The 17,940-nt window shown below is 41.7% G+C and overlaps 1 protein-coding gene and 1 long non-coding RNA gene across 19 annotated transcripts in view; one reads left to right on the top strand and one right to left on the bottom strand.

The window, feature by feature from the left end:
- The window catches only part of SGIP1 (SH3GL interacting endocytic adaptor 1), a 126,789-nt gene that overhangs the window by 95,214 nt on the left and 13,635 nt on the right, over window positions 1-17,940 (bottom strand). For 11 of the 18 annotated variants that reach the window (XM_083448265.1, XM_083448278.1, XM_083448281.1 and 8 more), the window contains exon 1: window positions 5,586-5,745. In XM_083448265.1, coding sequence (XP_083304391.1) covers window positions 5,586-5,730 — 145 coding nt within the window. In that variant the 5' untranslated portion in view covers window positions 5,731-5,745. Of the gene's footprint in view, window positions 1-5,585; window positions 5,746-5,780; window positions 5,871-16,480; window positions 16,792-17,940 lie in introns of those variants that run through there. The other 7 variants (XM_083448283.1, XM_083448282.1, XM_083448284.1 and 4 more) reach the window with 5 other exon arrangements.
- LOC310681008 lies at window positions 5,945-10,479 on the top strand. The gene is made up of 3 exons (XR_014513062.1): window positions 5,945-7,016; window positions 9,725-9,766; window positions 10,141-10,479. It is a non-coding gene; the product is annotated as an uncharacterized lncRNA (long non-coding RNA).

Genomic DNA, 17,940 nt, shown 5'->3' with positions numbered 1-17,940 from the left:
CCTTAATGCATACAGAATCTTGTCTAGCTAGATTTCTGGTGGGCAGTTGTATCACAGGCACAACAAAACAGGCAGAGGCAGCAGCCATCTATGGCACCTGGGAAGGAACAGAGTTATCTTGGGCACGGCTATGGAACAGAGCCAAGCAAACACTCCTGCTACCCTCTCCAGTGGCTTTGCTGCTAGAAGAAAATAAACTTTGCAGCATATCGGCCTGCACCCTTTTTTTATGAATGCAAGCACAGCATATTTTTGGGTGGGCATCTGGCACTATAAAATAAGTCTATCTATAAATCACACTCTCTGCCTGGAGCCTTTCACAGGATAAGTTTTAAAAACAGCTCTTCATGGAGTAATTTTAAAATCAAGTGAAATTAATGATAACCGCTATAAATGATAATACTCCCAAATAGTAACCTGAGCAGCAGCATGAATTCTGCTCAGTCACTAGGAGTAACAAGGAAGTTATTATTTGTTAGTGGAATGACATCAAGGAAGTAGTCAGGTGGATCTCCTCAAAAAGGACATTCCACAGTATTGGAGTTGTGATGGAAAAAGCTAGACTCCTTGCACTTTCCGATTTTACTTGTGTGAGCAACAGAATATGGAACGGAGCTTCTCCTGAGATCTGAGTTAATAACGGATGTCATCATGAGCCACCAAGTGCCAAGGTGAACAAAAAAAGTTGGCCAGACTAGAGCATAGGGACACATGCTTTATTTCTAGCAGAACCTCCTTAAGAACACCACATCCTGTCAACTTAGCTATCTTTTATGCTGTCAGTGACAGAAGTCTGCATTCTGTAATCTGCACCTCCAGCATCTACCATTGGCTATCATAGTTTGTCTTCTTGGTGTTAGATACTGCCTATACATTGTGTTTTGTGCATATTTTCCACTCCTATAATGATCATAATATAGTAGGAAATTCCACTTTGTGTAACAAATTACAAAATTGAGGAGTCCAAAGAGTTGCAACAACAAGCCTTATAAATGGACTAGGTTTGCTTGAATGAAGGTAAGTTCAAAACCAAGTAGCAGCAAGCAAGGTAAACAGTTGGCATGCTACAAAGTTGACCTGGTAGCCAAATGGCATTCCTGAGAGGCTGCAGCAGCATGGAGCGGGTGGTCATGGCAAAGCAGCTGCTTCCCCAAACTCTCGGGCCAGCCCAGAAAAGATGGGATGGGGGTGAATGAAAAGCAGAGAAGGACTACCGGCTGGCATTGCTTCCCCCCTTTCTTCCGCAGAACATCAGTCAATAGCAGCAAAAGCAAGGGCAGTAAAAAAAAAAGCCCCTTTTTGGAAAATTAGAGAAGGCAAATCTGCCTTCTTGAATTCACAATTCAACTGCACTTTTTAAAAAAGTATTCGAAAAACTGGGTTTCACACAGTGTGAATGGGAGTAGACACAAGCAGCAGCAGAGCTATGATTTTGTAGGTCACGCTTCTTTTGAGAAACAGCCTTTACAAGCAACTTTAGCACTTCTTTATGTTGTGAATCGCCCTGTGATCATCAAATGAAGAGCGTATACAAATTTAATATATAATAATGATAATAATTCTTGGCAGATAGCCAAAGATTGGTGATGGGTTCTTATTTTGCTTGCCACTGCAGAGGCTGCTTCTCATGATTATCTTTTTTTAAATTCACATATACAGCCTATTTGTATTCTCTGATCACTAATGTTTTAACAACAGAGCTCTGGAACTGACCCCTTTCTTATGGATTTGACATTCTCTCCAAAATCTAGCAATTCTGTCCTAGTGCTGAGAGGTTGCCATCTTGGTGCATGGCACCTCTATCTATGGGAAGAGGGATTTGCTCGGCTCTAAGATGCTGGACTATGTAGGCCTTTGGTCTGATCTAAGGACTCTTCTCATGTTCATCATGCACATTGAATGAAAATAATAATGCCTCACTTCAGGACATTATTTAGATTTCTCCTTTCTCTCTTGCATTTAAACAACCATTTCTGGCACCAAATTCTGGCAACTGGACCAGAGGCCAGGTAGGCCTAGTTCAGCATGAGTAGCCTTGTGATGAAAACTAGTCTGACCATGCATGGCAACTACAGTACATGGAAATGTGTGGATAGAAAAAAGAGCAATAAAGTCAGCTTTGCTGCATGGCTGCTCACCAGAGAGGGCTGGTTCCCCACAAGGATGCAGCTGCCATCCCATGAAATCCTAAGTGGCCACTCCATAATTTGCATGCATTTATTTGTTAGGTGTTTTCCTGTTCTAATAAGTAGTACATGAAGCAAGTTACAAAATGGTGCTTCCTACCACAATTAAAACAGGTAAAATAACTAACTCTCTCCCTCTCTCTCTCTCTCTCTCTGTGTGTGTGTAAACAATCCTAACAAAAAGGAAAAGAAACAGCAACCAAAAAGATCTTTGAGAATGTAAATACTGTATTTTCATAGGAGGAAGGAAAAGAGGGAAATGGGCTGGTAAGTCTCTCCAAGCAAAGGATTCTACTGATGAAGCTCTCCCCTTGCCCAAACTGGAAAGATGGCATATGAAAGAGACTTCAATCCCACAATCAGAGGGAAGCGGTGATATAGACATTCTGTAATGTCTGCAGGGCCCAAGATGTTTGGGAAAGGGCTGCAACCAGCACTTTGAAGCCATCCAATAGTCACAGCCAAGAGGACCTCCCACGTCACTGCCTGGCTTTAAGAAGTACCTATGGCAGTTCACTTACATTCAGCACTGCAGACTCTGATTAATCGACATTTTGGCTCCCTTTCTTGCTTTCTTTCTAAAAGCTTTACTACATCACAAATATCAAGTCAGCCTAGTCATTTGTTTTTCCAGAGGCAGCACCATGGCTATGTCTTCCCTGATCACAGGAAACAAGGCTAACACTGCACTGACTAGCTGGGAACAGACAGTGCTGTGCTATGTTGAATTGCAATCCACTCTTCTCCCTGGCCTGGTTTTAAAGGCTGGGAAAACTATGCGGGGGGGGGGGGGCGATGGTAGGGGAGAGATAACAAGACTGGCAGCTGCCATCGCACAATGCTTCATTTCATCCATCAGGGAAAGGTCTTGTCGGCAAGGAGGTTAATATGAACTTGTTCTATGCAAGCGTTATTAAGCACCTTTCTGAACAAGAAAGATACTGTCCTTAAAGTGCTCTTCAGGTTTAGCAAAAAATGGAAAATCGACTGCATGCCAGAGTGCTTGGGGTTGCTTTTACTAAGATAGAAAGGATCTTCCTCCCAATATTATTACCACAGAGTTAGAAATGCTCCTTCTAGGCAATAGGTAATGAAAAGAAAGGAGTGACAACATAGGGAGGGTGAATACTCAACACCCCAATAAATCCACCAAGGACTGACATATCCAAATCCAGGATGACAACCTCCTCGGTTGCAATAGGAAGTTGAATAACCAGGCTAAAAACAAACCCTGCCATGTAGTACTGCCCCCACCCCGTTAAAACCCCAACCTGAACTGGGGAAACTTTAGGCTGTTTCTGGATGCCATGGGCCAGCCTTGAACCAGCAAGCTGCACCCAGGCACGCATAGGTGTTGCAATCCACAGTCTTCATCACAGTGGGGGCCATTAGAAAAATGTCAAACTATTTTTACACAAAAAGGCCTGGATACAGGAATGCAGATATTGTTTAGCGCCCATCAGGGCCTAGGGGCATCCTTTCCAGCACTAGAAGGCATCCATGTTGGTTGACAATGAATTTCTGCACAGTCATCGTGACCCTGGTGCCCTCTTGCATCAGACACTCACAGATGGCAAGATAAAAATAATTAATGCAACTCTTCCCCTCAGTGACTACCGCACCCAGAATTGTGAGTTTAAAACAATTTTAAAATGTGAAAGGGGGACTTCTTTATACGCGGTAATCAGACATGTTTTACTTAGAGCAGACCAACTCTGTGGTTCTGGGCATCATGCAGTGGCACTGGACCACGGCTTTGTGGCATGTGATGCTCAGAAATTAGTGTGGCATTTGCCATAACTATATCTGACAAACAACTGGGATGCGGTTGAACTGGTGGATTAACTGCCTCTTCCAAAGCTCTGCCAACTTCTGCTGGCCAGGGCAGGAGAGGACTAAATGTATTCCTCCCCTTAGATAGGGGGTAGAATTAGTTACACAAGCATACGAAGAGGGAGGCTATTCTGGGGCTTCTCTGAGGAACAAAGGGGCTTAGATCCAGTGTATCCAAAGCTACCGCTATCATGCCCCACCCCCAGAATCGGGCCCAGCGTTAGGGCCTACTGATGGCTGGTCAAAAACCCACCAGCAATAGATCTATGCTCACAGTCACATTATTATTATTATTATTATTATTATTAAGCAGATGTGCTCATTCACCAGTGAAGCTCTTCCATGCATGGAGAGAGGTGCCTCCAATTCATCCCAAACTGCTCCCCAGGCCAGCTAGCAGATCCAGGGTTAGGACTGGAGTTTGCTTAAAAGTCAATATCCTTATATCAATCACATAATATTGTGAACCTGAATATTTATATTTTGCCTTTATAGGGTTAAAAAAAATAAAAGAACATGAAAAACACCAGCAACTGATAAATGAGTAGCAGCAAAAGTAATCTGAAGTAGCTTTTATGCTTCTTGTTGTTGGATGGATATTTTCTTTGTTTCTAAAAATAATTATTATCTGTCATTAAGTAGTGTTAGTTTACAAATAATGATTTTTTTAAGGCACCGTGGGCCTAGTCATAATTATCGTTGCTCTTTTTTATTATTCTTACATAGTCTTTTCGAGATAAATCACCACAGACTAAAGGCTTTATCTCAAGTGTAAGGAGCCATCTTCCTGAAGATAATAGGAACTGGCAGTTACTGACCATAGCTTGTAGCAGTGTGAACTGTAAAAGAAAAAGGACTGAGAAATCTTGGAAAGAAGTTAGATGAGAGCTTCATCTATAATGCTCAGTTTGTAGTTTTAAAAGACCACCAGAAAAGCCAGAAGTGTCTCTAAAACTTCAGTCCTATAAATTCTTGCCTAGAGTAAGCCCAGCTGAGTTCTCAGGCTACTTGTGTCACATGGAAACCGTAAAGGGGACAGTCGGGTGAGTCTGAAAACCATTGGCAACAGTTTATTTGTTGCTTATTTTATCTTTCTCCACACTGCTGTCAGTAAGATGGGTTTTCCTGCTTCTGCTACAGGAATATCAGAGTGTTTCCATAGCCACGGACACTAGGTTAATCTTTGGGATATGGACACCAAGTTCACAGAGCAGGAAAATAAATAAAATATCAAACACAACCAGGGCTGGCCCTACCATTAGACAAAGTGAGGTGACTACCTCAGGTGGCAGGTGGTGGTGAAAGCAGCCCCTTGGCTGTTCCTTCTGAGCCCCCCTGCCATTCTCTTCTGTTGGAAGACAGAGTTGTATATGCTGTACAGCATGTCCTTGCACCCCCTAAACTAGCATGCTACCTCAGTTGTTGTGGAGTACACCATCCCATCGTTAGTGATGAACTGAGGTTCCATTGCTACTCTTAAATAGAATGGGGAGGGGAACTGCCATTTAGTCCTTTGCCTTAGGCAGCAACACTCTGACCATCAACCCCCTCAAATACACAACTTACGCTCACTCCTATTAGAGGGTGAACCAATATCTTCTTTCCTTTCCTCATTACCCTGAAGTGCAGCTATCTTGACTGTGTGTGGTGTATCATCATCCAATGCCTGCACCACAGCCTTTGTATACAGGGAACATATAGCACGGGCCATTGACTTAAGCTAGAGTTTCAGAGAGTAAGGGAACGATTTTAAGTCCTTACCCATCTTCCACTACACTTTCCTGGAAGCATGATAAGAAGGTCCTCCCTTCTTGATCCATGACACTAAACGCCTCTCTAAGCAACACCATAGCAACTGTGTTGTAGGAAGTGATGCTTGAGAAGTCCATTATGACCGGTTGGGTTTGACACCAATCAACAAACACACAAGTAAAGCTTCCTCATTTGGCTTGCTTTGGAAGCCAGTAAGAGCCTGCTCTGGTCTTCCAGGGAACCAGGCAGGGTCAGCAATCAAGGGTCAGCACAGCAGTGTCCCTAATTTCCAGGGATGTCCCTGATTTAGAGAATCCGCCCGTTTCTGATTTGATCCTAGAATGTCCATCTTTTCCTTAGGATGTCCCTAGTTTCATTGGAGAAATTTTGGGGGCATGGAATTATCAGCCCCCCAAGACGTCTAAAGACAATCCTGAATAGGGAGGTTTTTAAAAAATGTTTAATGATTTATTATGTTTTTATATATGCTGGAAGCTGCCCAGAGTGGCTGGGGCAACCCAGTAAGATGTGTGGGGTATAAATGGTAAAGTTATCATTATGAAATGAGACATCCCTATTTTCATCAGAGAAATGTTGGTGGGTATGGCATAGACATGTGTCAAGGGGGTCACCCCCACACGGGACCTGATGACAATAGCTCCCTGGAGCTGCTGCAGTGAAAAGGAGACTTATGGTGTTGAAAGGACTATGGGAGTTCTTGCCCAAGGGCTCTCCTAAACCTGGAGCCAAGAAGGATTACAGACAAAGAGAAGCTTGATTCCAAACATCCTCTGAGCAAGTAATTCTAGTTTGGCCTTAGAAAGTAGGAAAATATTGACCTCTGCTCTGGATTTGCCTATCTTCTGAGGCCCATTTAGATACTTGATTCTGCACATTCTCCTACTAAGCAAGTTTCTCTTTGTCCACCATGGTCCACTGGAGAAGCAGAGCAGACTCCATTTTACTGGCTGCCAATACAAGCAACCGTGGCTGGAAAACACTTCCAGCATTCACCTTACCTTGTGCACTCCTCATGACCCCAGAGGCCAATACAGGCAGAAGGAGACTTCTTAATGATAAAACGTGAGAAAATGATCATTCAAGAGATAAAATGTGAATTGCCCCAAGAATCTGCAGTAAACGATCAAAATAAATGAACAAATGAGGGCACATATTTCCTGCTCGATGCAGCACAACACCAGAACACAGGGAAACCATAAACCAGCTTACTCAACAGCACATCAGGTAAAAGAACAGAAATCTCTACAGACCCACTTTGATTTCTATAGCACTAGCAATGTCCATAGTGCTTTACAGTATCCCCAGTTGGGGAGACAGCTGAAGACAGAGAAGGGGAAATAATAAGAAGAGTAAGTACAAATGAAGTTCCTTAAACTGAAGCTTAGAGACAGTATTGGAGGACTAAGGGCGTTCAGCCAAAGCTCCAGGGAAGGGATCTGAAAGGAGGGAAGTAGTGGGTGGGGGAAGAGAGAGAGCAGGCACTCTGAAACTAGATTGGGGGTATCAAAGTAACTGAGGGAGGATTAGGTAAAGGTAAAGGGACCCCTGACCATTAGATCCAGTCATGGCCGACTCTGGGGTTGCAGCGCTCATCTTGCTTTATTGGCTGAGGGAGCAGGTGTACAGCTTCCGGGTCATGTGGCCAGCATGACTAAGCCGCTTCTGGCGAACCAGAGCAGCGCACTGAAACACCGTTTACCTTCCCGCTGGAGCGGTACCTATTTATCTACTTGCACTTTGACGTGCTTTCGAACTGCTAGGTTGGCAGGAACAATGAAATTCAAAAACGCCTGCATAACCTTGCTAGCGTGTGAAATGAGTGCAATTGTGGGGTAGTTGGAGCATTCTTTGGCACTGCCCTTCTTTGGGATTGGGATGTAGACTGATCTTCTCCAATCCTCTGGCCACTGCTGAGTTTTCCAAACTTGCTGGCATATTGCGAGTAGTACCTTAACAGCATAATCTTTTAAAATTTTAAATAGTTCAGCTGGAATATCATCACTTCCACTGGCTTTGTTATTAGCAGTGCTTTCTAAGGCCCATTTGACTTCACTCTCCAGAATGTCTGGCTCAAGGCCAGCAACCACACTACCTGGGGTGTACGAGACCTCCATATCTTTCCGGTATAATTCTTCTGTGTATTCTTGCCACCTCTTCTTGATGTCTTCTGCTTCTGTTAGGTCCTTTCCACTTTTGTCCTTTATTGTGGTAATCTATGTACGAAATGTTCCTTTCATATCTCTAATTTTCTTGAACAGATCTCTAGTTTTTCCCATTCTGTTGTTTTCCTCTATTTCTTTGCATTGCTCATTTAAGAAGGCCCTCTTGTCTCTCCTTGCTATTTTTTAGAAATCTACATTCAATTTCCTGTATCTTTCAATATCTCCCTCACATTTTGCTTGCCTTCTCTCCCCCGCTATTTGTAAGGCCTCATTGGACAGCCACTTTGCTTTCTTGCATTCCTTTTCATTGGGATGGTTTTCGTTGCTGCCTCCTGTATAATGTTACAATAGGGTTACCAGACGTCCCCAGTTTCCGGGGGCTGTCCCCAGATTTGCAAATCTGTCCCTGGACAAATTCCATCCCCGGAATGTCCCCAGATTTGCAAATCTGTCCCCAGGAAACATGGCAGCGGCAGTCTTAGCAGTTGGCTCTGGCTGGCTGCAGGAGCTGCTCACTGCTGTGGCGCCCACCATTTCCCCTGCGCCACGGCAGTGAGCAGCAAGCAGCTCCTGAAGCCAGCCAGAGCCAACTGCACTACCAGACTGGCCCCTCCTGGGCAACGGCCGCCCGCCTGTGACCCCCGAGCCTCCCCTGATCTGTCAAAACATAGGGGGAAGGGGGAAGGAGATCAGGGAAGGCTCGGGAGTCATGGGCAGGCGGCATGCTGTTGCCCAGTTTTTTTAAAAAAACTCTGTGCATTTACGTTTCACAGGGTGCAAAAGAAGGCCTTTGCACCTTTATAAAATATGCATGTGTGCTTGGGCTCAGGGTCTTTTGCCTCACCATCCCCACTACTGACTCCCTGTTGCTACTCTGCTTCAAAAAAAAAAAGTGTTCCCGGATTCATTAAAAAAATCTGGTAACCATATGTTACGAGCCTCCATCCATAGTTCTTCAGGCACTCTGTCCACCAAATCTAAATCCAACAACATATGGATGGCCAAAGGCTCCTTATATCAATGCGCAGTATGAAGCAACTATTTCTGCCACACTTAGTGCAAACAGAATATTTTTCTCCCAAGACAAATTGCAAAGCAGGAGTATGGTTTTTGTTGGGACTCTGACAGCAGGAAGAACCCTCACCCCTCTACCCACGTACCATGGCCCCAATCCAGATGAGGCTCAGCATGATAATGGTTCTTAAAACTTCACTTTGTAATCTGTCTCTTTTTCTGTACACTGTGAAGTACCGTATTCTTTGCTCTATGAGACTCACTTTTTCCTCCTAAAAAGTAAGGGGAAATGTGTGTGCGTCTTATGGAGCGAATGCAGGCTGCGCAGCTATTCCACAAGCCAGAATAGCAAGAGGGATTGCTGCTTTCACTGCGCAGTGATCCCTCTTGTTGTTCTAGCTTATGAGATTCAGAATATTTTTTTTCTTGTTTTCCTCCTCCAAAAACTAGGTGCGTCTTATGGTCTGGTGCGTCTTATAGAGCGAAAAATACGGTATATTTAAATATGTGAGTGGGGTCAGCCATCTTTTTTTGTGACCTACAATGCCCACTGGAATGCTGCTGTGTCATGACATATAGGTAAGTACGCTGGCTGCAATGGATTGAATTCCATTACTCCTTCACAGTAACAGAAACACTTTGGCCTAGTTGCAGTTTTAACTGTCTCCTGGACTCCTTATATAGATACAAGAAAACAGATTTGCATAAACATCTTCACGCATGACCTATAATTTAACCTCATTTTCCTTCTCACAGCAATGGGTTTGCATCCCAGTCTTCCTGGACATCAAGACATAGGTAGGTTGTTCCCTGCCCCCCCCCCCCTTTAAATACTTGAGCTTTGCTTAGAGATGTTCAGGTTAATATGTACAACTCGGTATGAAAGAAAAAAAAACCCCTTATTAACTATGTTAAATAACCAGAAGGTTATTTTAAAAGTTCAATTCACTGTGCCTGGTTTTATAACACAGAAAAGTTAGCCAGTGAAATGGGTGGTATATAAATTTAATAAATAATACTAAATAATATCATGGGTGAAGAATGTTGGAATAAATACAGGATAAGCTGGTAAAGGGACACTCAACTCTTTCACGCACCACTACAAGTGTGTACTGAGTAAATGCAAGAAGCATCACTTCTGTATTTGACTGTGGATATTTGGTTTTTTGCAGGTGTGGAGAACCTCTGGCCTTCCAGATGTTTCTGGACTACAGTTCCCATCATCTATGACAGTCAGCGAAGCTGGTTGGGGCTGATTTGAGCTGCCATCTAACAGTACCTAGGTCACAGGTTCCCCACCTCTGGTGTACTGCTCACCAGCAAACCATTAGTCTCCTATATAATGTGCACTCTCAAGTACTAAGATAATTGTAGTGAAATACTAGAAATATTGACCCAACTTAGCCAAAGTGAAGAGAGCAGTTAAACCAAACTAGTATTAACTGAAGATGCTTATCCATAGGCTTGATTCTCTCACCAAAATAAATGGGACGTATAGGTGCTCAACTTTAGTTGGACTGCTCTCATTATTTCCAGAAGGAATACAACAAACACTATAGCTGCATACAGCTATACAGCTGCATACAGCTATACAGCTGCATACAGCTGTGTTAGTTGCCCATACGCAACTAACATAGTATGGGGAGAGTGGAAACCCACTCCCATTGCCCTGCCATTCCTGGGATTCACACTTTGCGGGGAAGTTCTAAACAGGGGAGCACCAGAATACAGTGTATTAGTACTGAACACCCAAATAAGAAACAAGAGGTTATGAGGCAAGATATATTAAATAGAAAATAATTTAGCGCACACATGCTTGGAGGGTCGGGTGGGTGATAATATCTAAATTTTAGTTCCAAGTACACAATAGTAAACAGGGATTCATAAAAATTAAAACACTTCTAAAAATTATACAAGAAGCACATTAACTCAAACTGATTGACGTCTGGAAGTCTATTTCCCCCACTACATGTATTTGACTGAACATAAGTTTGGCTATGTGCCATATACAGCTGGACAAGACACATAGGTTTTCCCCACAGGCTTAAAGACTAGCTCTGAGCAAACAATAAATACAGCTTAGAATAAGCCATCGCAGAGGTAGATAGTCTTGCTAAATACTATTGAAAAGCAATATAATTCAAACTGAAGTCTAAAAGTCTTTGACTATGGAAATGAAATGGAAGGTTGTTCCTCACCTTTTCACTTCCTGTGGGATTGTTTTTTTAAGTCCTGCATATTCAAAACACAAAGTTAGGGCAGCTAGGTGCTGATTGGTCACTCATTATGCTGTGTTTGCTTGTGTAGATTTTGGAAGCATCTATGAGAGATTGACTCACCTGGATAGGTCAAAACAAAAGAGGAACACTATGCAAGGCACCAATTGTTGAGTGGACAAGAGTCAATGATGCTGCAGGTGACCCTAGAACAGTATTTCTAGTTCTTGCATATCTCAACATCCTGCGCTGAAAGGTGAGGAAGGGGAAATAGTGTTGACTGGCTCTATAATATGTTGTATAAAGATGTTTTGCAACGAATAACCCTTTGCCTGTTTTCTGGTAAGACAAATTATAGGAAAAATGACTGCTATTAATATAGTTAAAGCTATGGTTTCCCCAGTAGTGATGTGTGGAAGTGAGAGCTGGACCATAAAGAAGGCTGGTTGCCAAAGAATTGATGCTTTTGAATTATGGTGCTGGAGGAGACTCTTGAGAGTCCCATGGACTGCAAGAAGATCATTCATGATGACTGTATGATATCTCATGTTTTGGAGGCTGTATAGTACTGAATACCAGTAGCTGGAAAGCACAAGTGGGAAGTTTGTTGTTGCATTCAAGCCCTCCTGGCCATCTTCCCAAAGGCATGTGGTTGTCCAGTGAGAAGAGGAGGCAGAACTAGATGGGCCTTTGGTCTCATTTAGCAGGGCTCTTCTTATGTTCTACGTTTGGGTGCCATGGGAGACCTTGAATCTCACTCAGCCATGGACTTAGTGCCTGGCTTTATGCAAATTGCAGTTTTACAGTTTTAGTTCCTGATCAGCTGCAGGGAATACATGTGGCCTAGCCCCCAGGATTGTTGTGAAGAGAAATTGGAGAATGACTGTAATGTAATGAACATGTTTAAAAGTGCTGTAAATGCTAAGTGCAAACAATATCTATCAACTTTCATCGTCAAGAATCCAAGAAAACCACTAAAAAGGGGGATATCTGCCAATATTTCCATTTTTAACAAGATTTAGCACTCAATTAAAAGCAGAGGAATTAGAAAAGGTGGTAGAATAGTTCTGCCATTTGTCTGTAGCTCAGAATATAGCACAAGAAAGTATGCTGCTTATTTGGAATGTATGCTGTCAAGCTGCAATGCTCCAAGCTTTACATTTGCACAATGCTATCTTGCCTGAAGGACAAACAATTGTCACTGATGCATTACAGTTGCCTAAGATACAGTAGTCATTTTAGGCTTGACGGATACATACGATTTTTGCCATCTTGAAAAATTTTAATCTTCAAAATAAGTAAAAGGGAGTTAACTCGAAAGTAGATTTATTCTACAAAACAAGTACAGACTGAGACAAAAATTCTGTTTGAACCTCTAATTATTTGGGAGGGGATCCTTAATGAGTGTGGGTGTCCATTTATATTCAGCTTCCATAAAATCAAAGTTTCCATTTATTTGACCACAGAAGCTGTTCATTCACAAATGCTTTAGACTACGCCTCTCTTATCACCAGGTGCCAGGAAACAATGTTTTCATTTTCCTAGTCTTTTAACAATATTAATGTGTTTTTTTTTAAAAAGTTTGTTGTTTATGCTTTATTTGAATTGTATCAGTTTGCCCTAGAAGCTCTGTTGAAGGGCAGTGGAAATATTTAAATAAAGAATATTAAATACACGGCAGACATTTAGGATTGGGCTGGCTATTCCAACACCCCACACATGCACCTGCAGTCCACACACTGGACACTGTTTACATGGGAATGCATCTGCTTAGTGATCAATGCATGCAGGCCCAGACTGCACAATCTACACCCAATAAAGCAAAGAGCATCTGTCTATATGGTATCTGCATGCAGCTTCAACTTGAATCAGTTTTATTTTAAAATGTCTGCAAATATCAGTTTTTATGATAATGGAATTTCCAACTTTTGCTGAGCTTTCTTAGGCCTTTAGCATAGTCATACATTTCCTCTTTCTTCATTCATACTGCGTTTTCCCCAAAGCCCAAACAAATCCAGTATTGGGAGTGTGCATTAGCCCAAATGATTTTCCAACAGTACAGGTTTCCCCTAGCCAGCTCAAAAGAGGCACCATATACTACTGCTCTTGGGAATAAGAATTACTGATTGCTGGTGTGATTATAAAACAGATCTGCTGACGTTAGAACAGCAGAATAGAAATCCAGCTCATGTTTGGGCACAAGATGGATCAACAATCTGTTTTTAATGTGATAATTTTCAGAGCTGGTCAAAGTTGGTTGAAATACAATATGCATATAAAACACAGTAAGACAATTATTTTGTCTTTAAATTTTGGCACATGAGTGGAAAGAGGTGGCTTCATGCCTTGAAGCCAATTAGTTATTTATTTCAATTAGTTATTTATTTCAACCAATATATTACATCTCAGCTCAACAACTGTTGGCCATGCTCCACAGACCCAGCCTTCCCTTCCATTTTACCTTCCTTCTTTCCAATTTTACCTGGTCTCCCAGATCCTAATCCAACATGGAAGAAGCCCTTCCATTCAGAGCAACCTAGTTAGGATACAAGCCCCAGAACATAACCACCACAAAACATTAGATTTTTTTTAAAAATCATCAAACTCCTATGGTAAACAGGCATTCAGAGAAATATACCTAAGCAGAAGAGAGAAGTATGGGAGTAGAGAAGGCTTGAAGCTTTCTAGGAGGCTGGAGACCAAACTGGTGTATATACACTCCTAGGGAAGGGTGTTCCACAGCAATCCTATGCACATTGAACTAAAGGGAACCAACTTTTTAAGTCAACATGCATAGGATTGTGCTGTAAGTCATAATTAAGTTGGTTCCATCAGCATCTTTCTTTTCTTTGACCCTGCCCCCCGTTATGATCCAATATGTCAGGAGTGCTCTGATATGTCAGGAGTGCTCTGATAGTGTTTCCTGCTTGGCAGGGGGTTGGACTCGATGGCCCTTGTGGTCTCTTCCAACTCTATGATTCTATGATTCTATATTCCTCTGTGAAAGAGGTTAAAGAATGAGCAGGTTAATTTCTTGGTCTCAATACCATTGATTCCACATGTATGTTCCTCTATATGTTTGTGAGTGTGTGTGTGTGTGTTACTTTGAGACAGCACACATTGTCTTGTACATTTTAAACACAATTTGTGGAACAGATTAAATAACAAATGGTATTTTTTTCATTCTTTCAAATATAACAAACATTAAAAAGAGACCCTCATGTCTGTTCACACGATTTGGATGCTTATCTGAAAAAGAAACTTTGGGAAAGATTTAAATTGTTTTGATTTGCTTCGACTGGAGTTCACTATTCTCCAGCCCAAATATCAGCTTAACAGCATTTGAAAATTCAGGAATTTCATAATTATGCTAATAAGAATGATTTTACCTTTCAGTTCTCGGTTGTTTATGGCTCCTGAAAGCATTATGCTAATTAAAAAGGCTAGTAACTAGTTGACTTAGGCCACTCCAACAAGTATGCTATATCTCTCTATGTGTAGCTTCCTCTCATTACAAAAAACCTAAAATGGCATTATTTTGTCATCTCCAAGAAATGCCTGCAGTGTTTCTCATGGGTACCTACAAATTTATGATATTACAGGCAATAAACTCACTGTACATATGTTTGTTAAATTCATATTTAAATTAAACAGAACTTTCATAAAGCTTAATAATATGCACTGAACTCAACACGTGACAGTGCAATATATAGCAGGAAAGAGGGAGGCAGGGAATCAAAGCTGTGTCTTACTGTGATATGATCTTCAAACAGCATGCTTAAATTGTTAAAAATCTCAACAGACTAAAAACTGAGTTTGGTTTCTATTTGACTGTATTAATTCATATTGCAATTTAGGTAATTTATTATTATTTTTAAAGAAACACATAGGCCACAAACTGCAATTCATTTAAATTTATACTGGTTCTTCAGCTATATAGACTGCATTTCTTGTTACAGAAATGGCTTTATGAAATTTGTCATAGTCAAGAAAAGGCTGTGATATGGGATGACATCCACAGTTAGACACCTTACAGTGATGGTAGGGGAAATGGCAGGCAAATTTAGCTGTGAAATCATTAATCTTTACTGAATATGCAGGATAAATGCAGTTTCCCCCTTTGAGTTGCCTATAGCTTCAGACTATTATATTTGTATTGGAGGCAAAACTGTATGGAACATTTTTACAAAAGCTAGTATCTCTGCAGCATGTTGTGGTATGAAAGCCACAAAAAATGCAGTCTCAGTATACCAGCTATGAATGCCTTTAACCTCATTACTAATTTTGTCATCATCTCAGAAACTGTAGAACAATTAAGAATTTTATCTTAGTTCAACATCCCAAGGTGGATTCCTTTCCCTCAGAATTGGTGAAACAAAAAATAGTATTCTAGAGGTTTGCAATATTTCCACCTCAGAAAGATAAAGCCCTCTTGCAAGAGACCTGTCAAACTGAATTATGTTCCATATTTCAACCATACATGCTTATATGTACATGTTTCACTATACCAACATGAGCCCTATGATACTTAGTGGGCCATGTTGTTTTACATAAAGTCACATACATTTCACTATAGCAAAGCTCTAAGCTAAAAGAGCCTAACATTCTATGGCCACAACTGCTGCAAATTAAAGGGCTGGAGGATTGCTATGTTATGGCCTCCAAACACAAATACTACACTGATTGGAAAACCCAAAAGTAACCTTCTTTTCTTATGTTTGAATATATCTGCATCCTTCTAATTATTTCAGGTGTATGTCTAAAGAAGTAATAACTACAGAACAAAATAGATTCCTTCTCCAATAAAAGATTAAGTGAATCTAACCTGAAAATGCTTTATGCAACCCTTTTCTCCCCCCACCCCCCAAACATGCACAAAAAAGTGTCAGTGATTTTTCTACAGAGTATTCAACGCACCATTCTTAATGCAATACAATAAAATACTCCCATCTTCCATATTTGCTATGTAAATGTTTCTCCAATTCTCTTTATTTGCACAGAATATTTCAATGTGTCACTAACTGCTGGATTTTCTTCCACCCTGAGAAGATCTGCATGAATAAAAAAATGTCCACAGCCACAACTGCATCAACAGAACCGAGAATTTGATCACTAGAGATGGTATCTGGCAAGTCGGTTATTTGTACCACGGAAGTTCGGCTTTTAATATTTTTAATACTGCACCCAGAATGTTCTATAGATGATACCCATCTAAGGCATCAACAGTTTTGCCCTCCAAGCACTGCTGTAACACACAGCGCTAAAAATGTTAAGGCATAATCAGAGCAGAACCTACCTTCCATCATGGTGGCAGAATTGCATTCCTCAGTTTCCACAGAGCCTGAAAAAATACAGGAAATTACGATTCCAGTTATCAGATGCTTAATGTAAGCCCTTAAAACCAGTGTCTTAGATACATGATTGGTGCAGCAGCCAGAAGAAAATAAAACGCGGAGGAAAAAACAGAATGAGAGTGTGCTAAGGCAAAAGATAGGCCATGGATGCTGCTGTAGCTGTATCACCTACAGGCTCACAGAAGGATGCTGAGAGAGAGAGAGAGAGAGAGAGAGAGGGAGAAAGGGAGGGGTGGAGGGAGCTGGCTTAGCTCACACGCCTGCTAGTATCTCAGCCAATCCCTCTAGCTTTCTATCTCGTCACATGGTAGCTTGCTTGCATCTCCTGACACAATACCCCTGGAGAACACAGGAACCTATTTTCCCCCCTTTCTCCCCCTCGGTTTCACAACACACACACACACGCCCTCAGCTTCTGTGCCTTGTGATGTACTTCCCCCCTCTATAATCTTGTGGCAGCATCTGGGTGAACAAGATTAATTATCAAGCACTGTCAGATTAGCAGAGAGGTTTGCTGTGAAATCTGCATGTAAACAGGGTTGGGGCAAAAATTGATTTAATTATATCCTTTTTTATTTTAAAAAAACAAACAAATTAAAAATAAATTCTGCTGGCATGGTACTGTAGAAATGGAACTGCGCAGCTGCCTTCTGATAATGCCCATGTATCCAGGATGTCAGCTTCTATAGATCTCATAACACAGAGAAACTGTAAGCCTGGCTTCACATTTGTGTCGGCTGATTCCTCCCCCCCCCCATTCCCCTCTCCTCCCTGCCAGTCCCTCCTTCCCTGCCCCCCACCAACCATTCAAGAGAAAAATCAATTGGCCTGACGTCACATCATAAACAATTATCCTCAGGAGGAGGATGCAGAAGGAATTTCACCCAGACCACCTTCCAAGAGTGCACTGGAATTAATTTCGCTTGGAGAGCATCCGCATCAAGGGGCAGGGAACTGCCATTAGAAAACCAGAGGAAACAAAAGGGATGCAGACACGAGGGACTTTCAAAACCAGCAGGCTCGGAAATGCGCAACAACGTCAGGAGAGAAGAAATAAAAAGCTGTGGGACCAGGCTGCAGCTTTTCAGGAAACACAACGGTAAAACAGACACGAACCAGCAGAGTTAACACTGGCATCTCTCACTTGTTACCTTGCAGTGCAGTAACAAACTGTATATACAAGGCTAAACGATGGGGTGAGAAAACCTAGAGTGTTGCTGACTACCCCCTGTAATTCGTCTGTCTTCTCCTTCCATAGCAGGCGTATTTAATCATATCCTAGTAATTCTTCTGTAGCCATTGGTATTGCTAAACATATTTGCTACTGAAGTAAATATGTGAAGTGGGTAAAGGAAGAGAGCATTTTTGCCACAGCCAATACTCACAGTGGAAGCAAATAAAA

The sequence above is a fragment of the Podarcis tiliguerta genome (genome assembly GCF_965153285.1).
Source record: "Podarcis tiliguerta genome assembly, chromosome: 6".
NCBI lineage: Eukaryota > Metazoa > Chordata > Lepidosauria > Squamata > Lacertidae > Podarcis > Podarcis tiliguerta.
The sequence above is the reverse complement of the archived record's forward strand: the minus strand, read 5'-3'. Positions and strand labels throughout refer to the sequence as shown.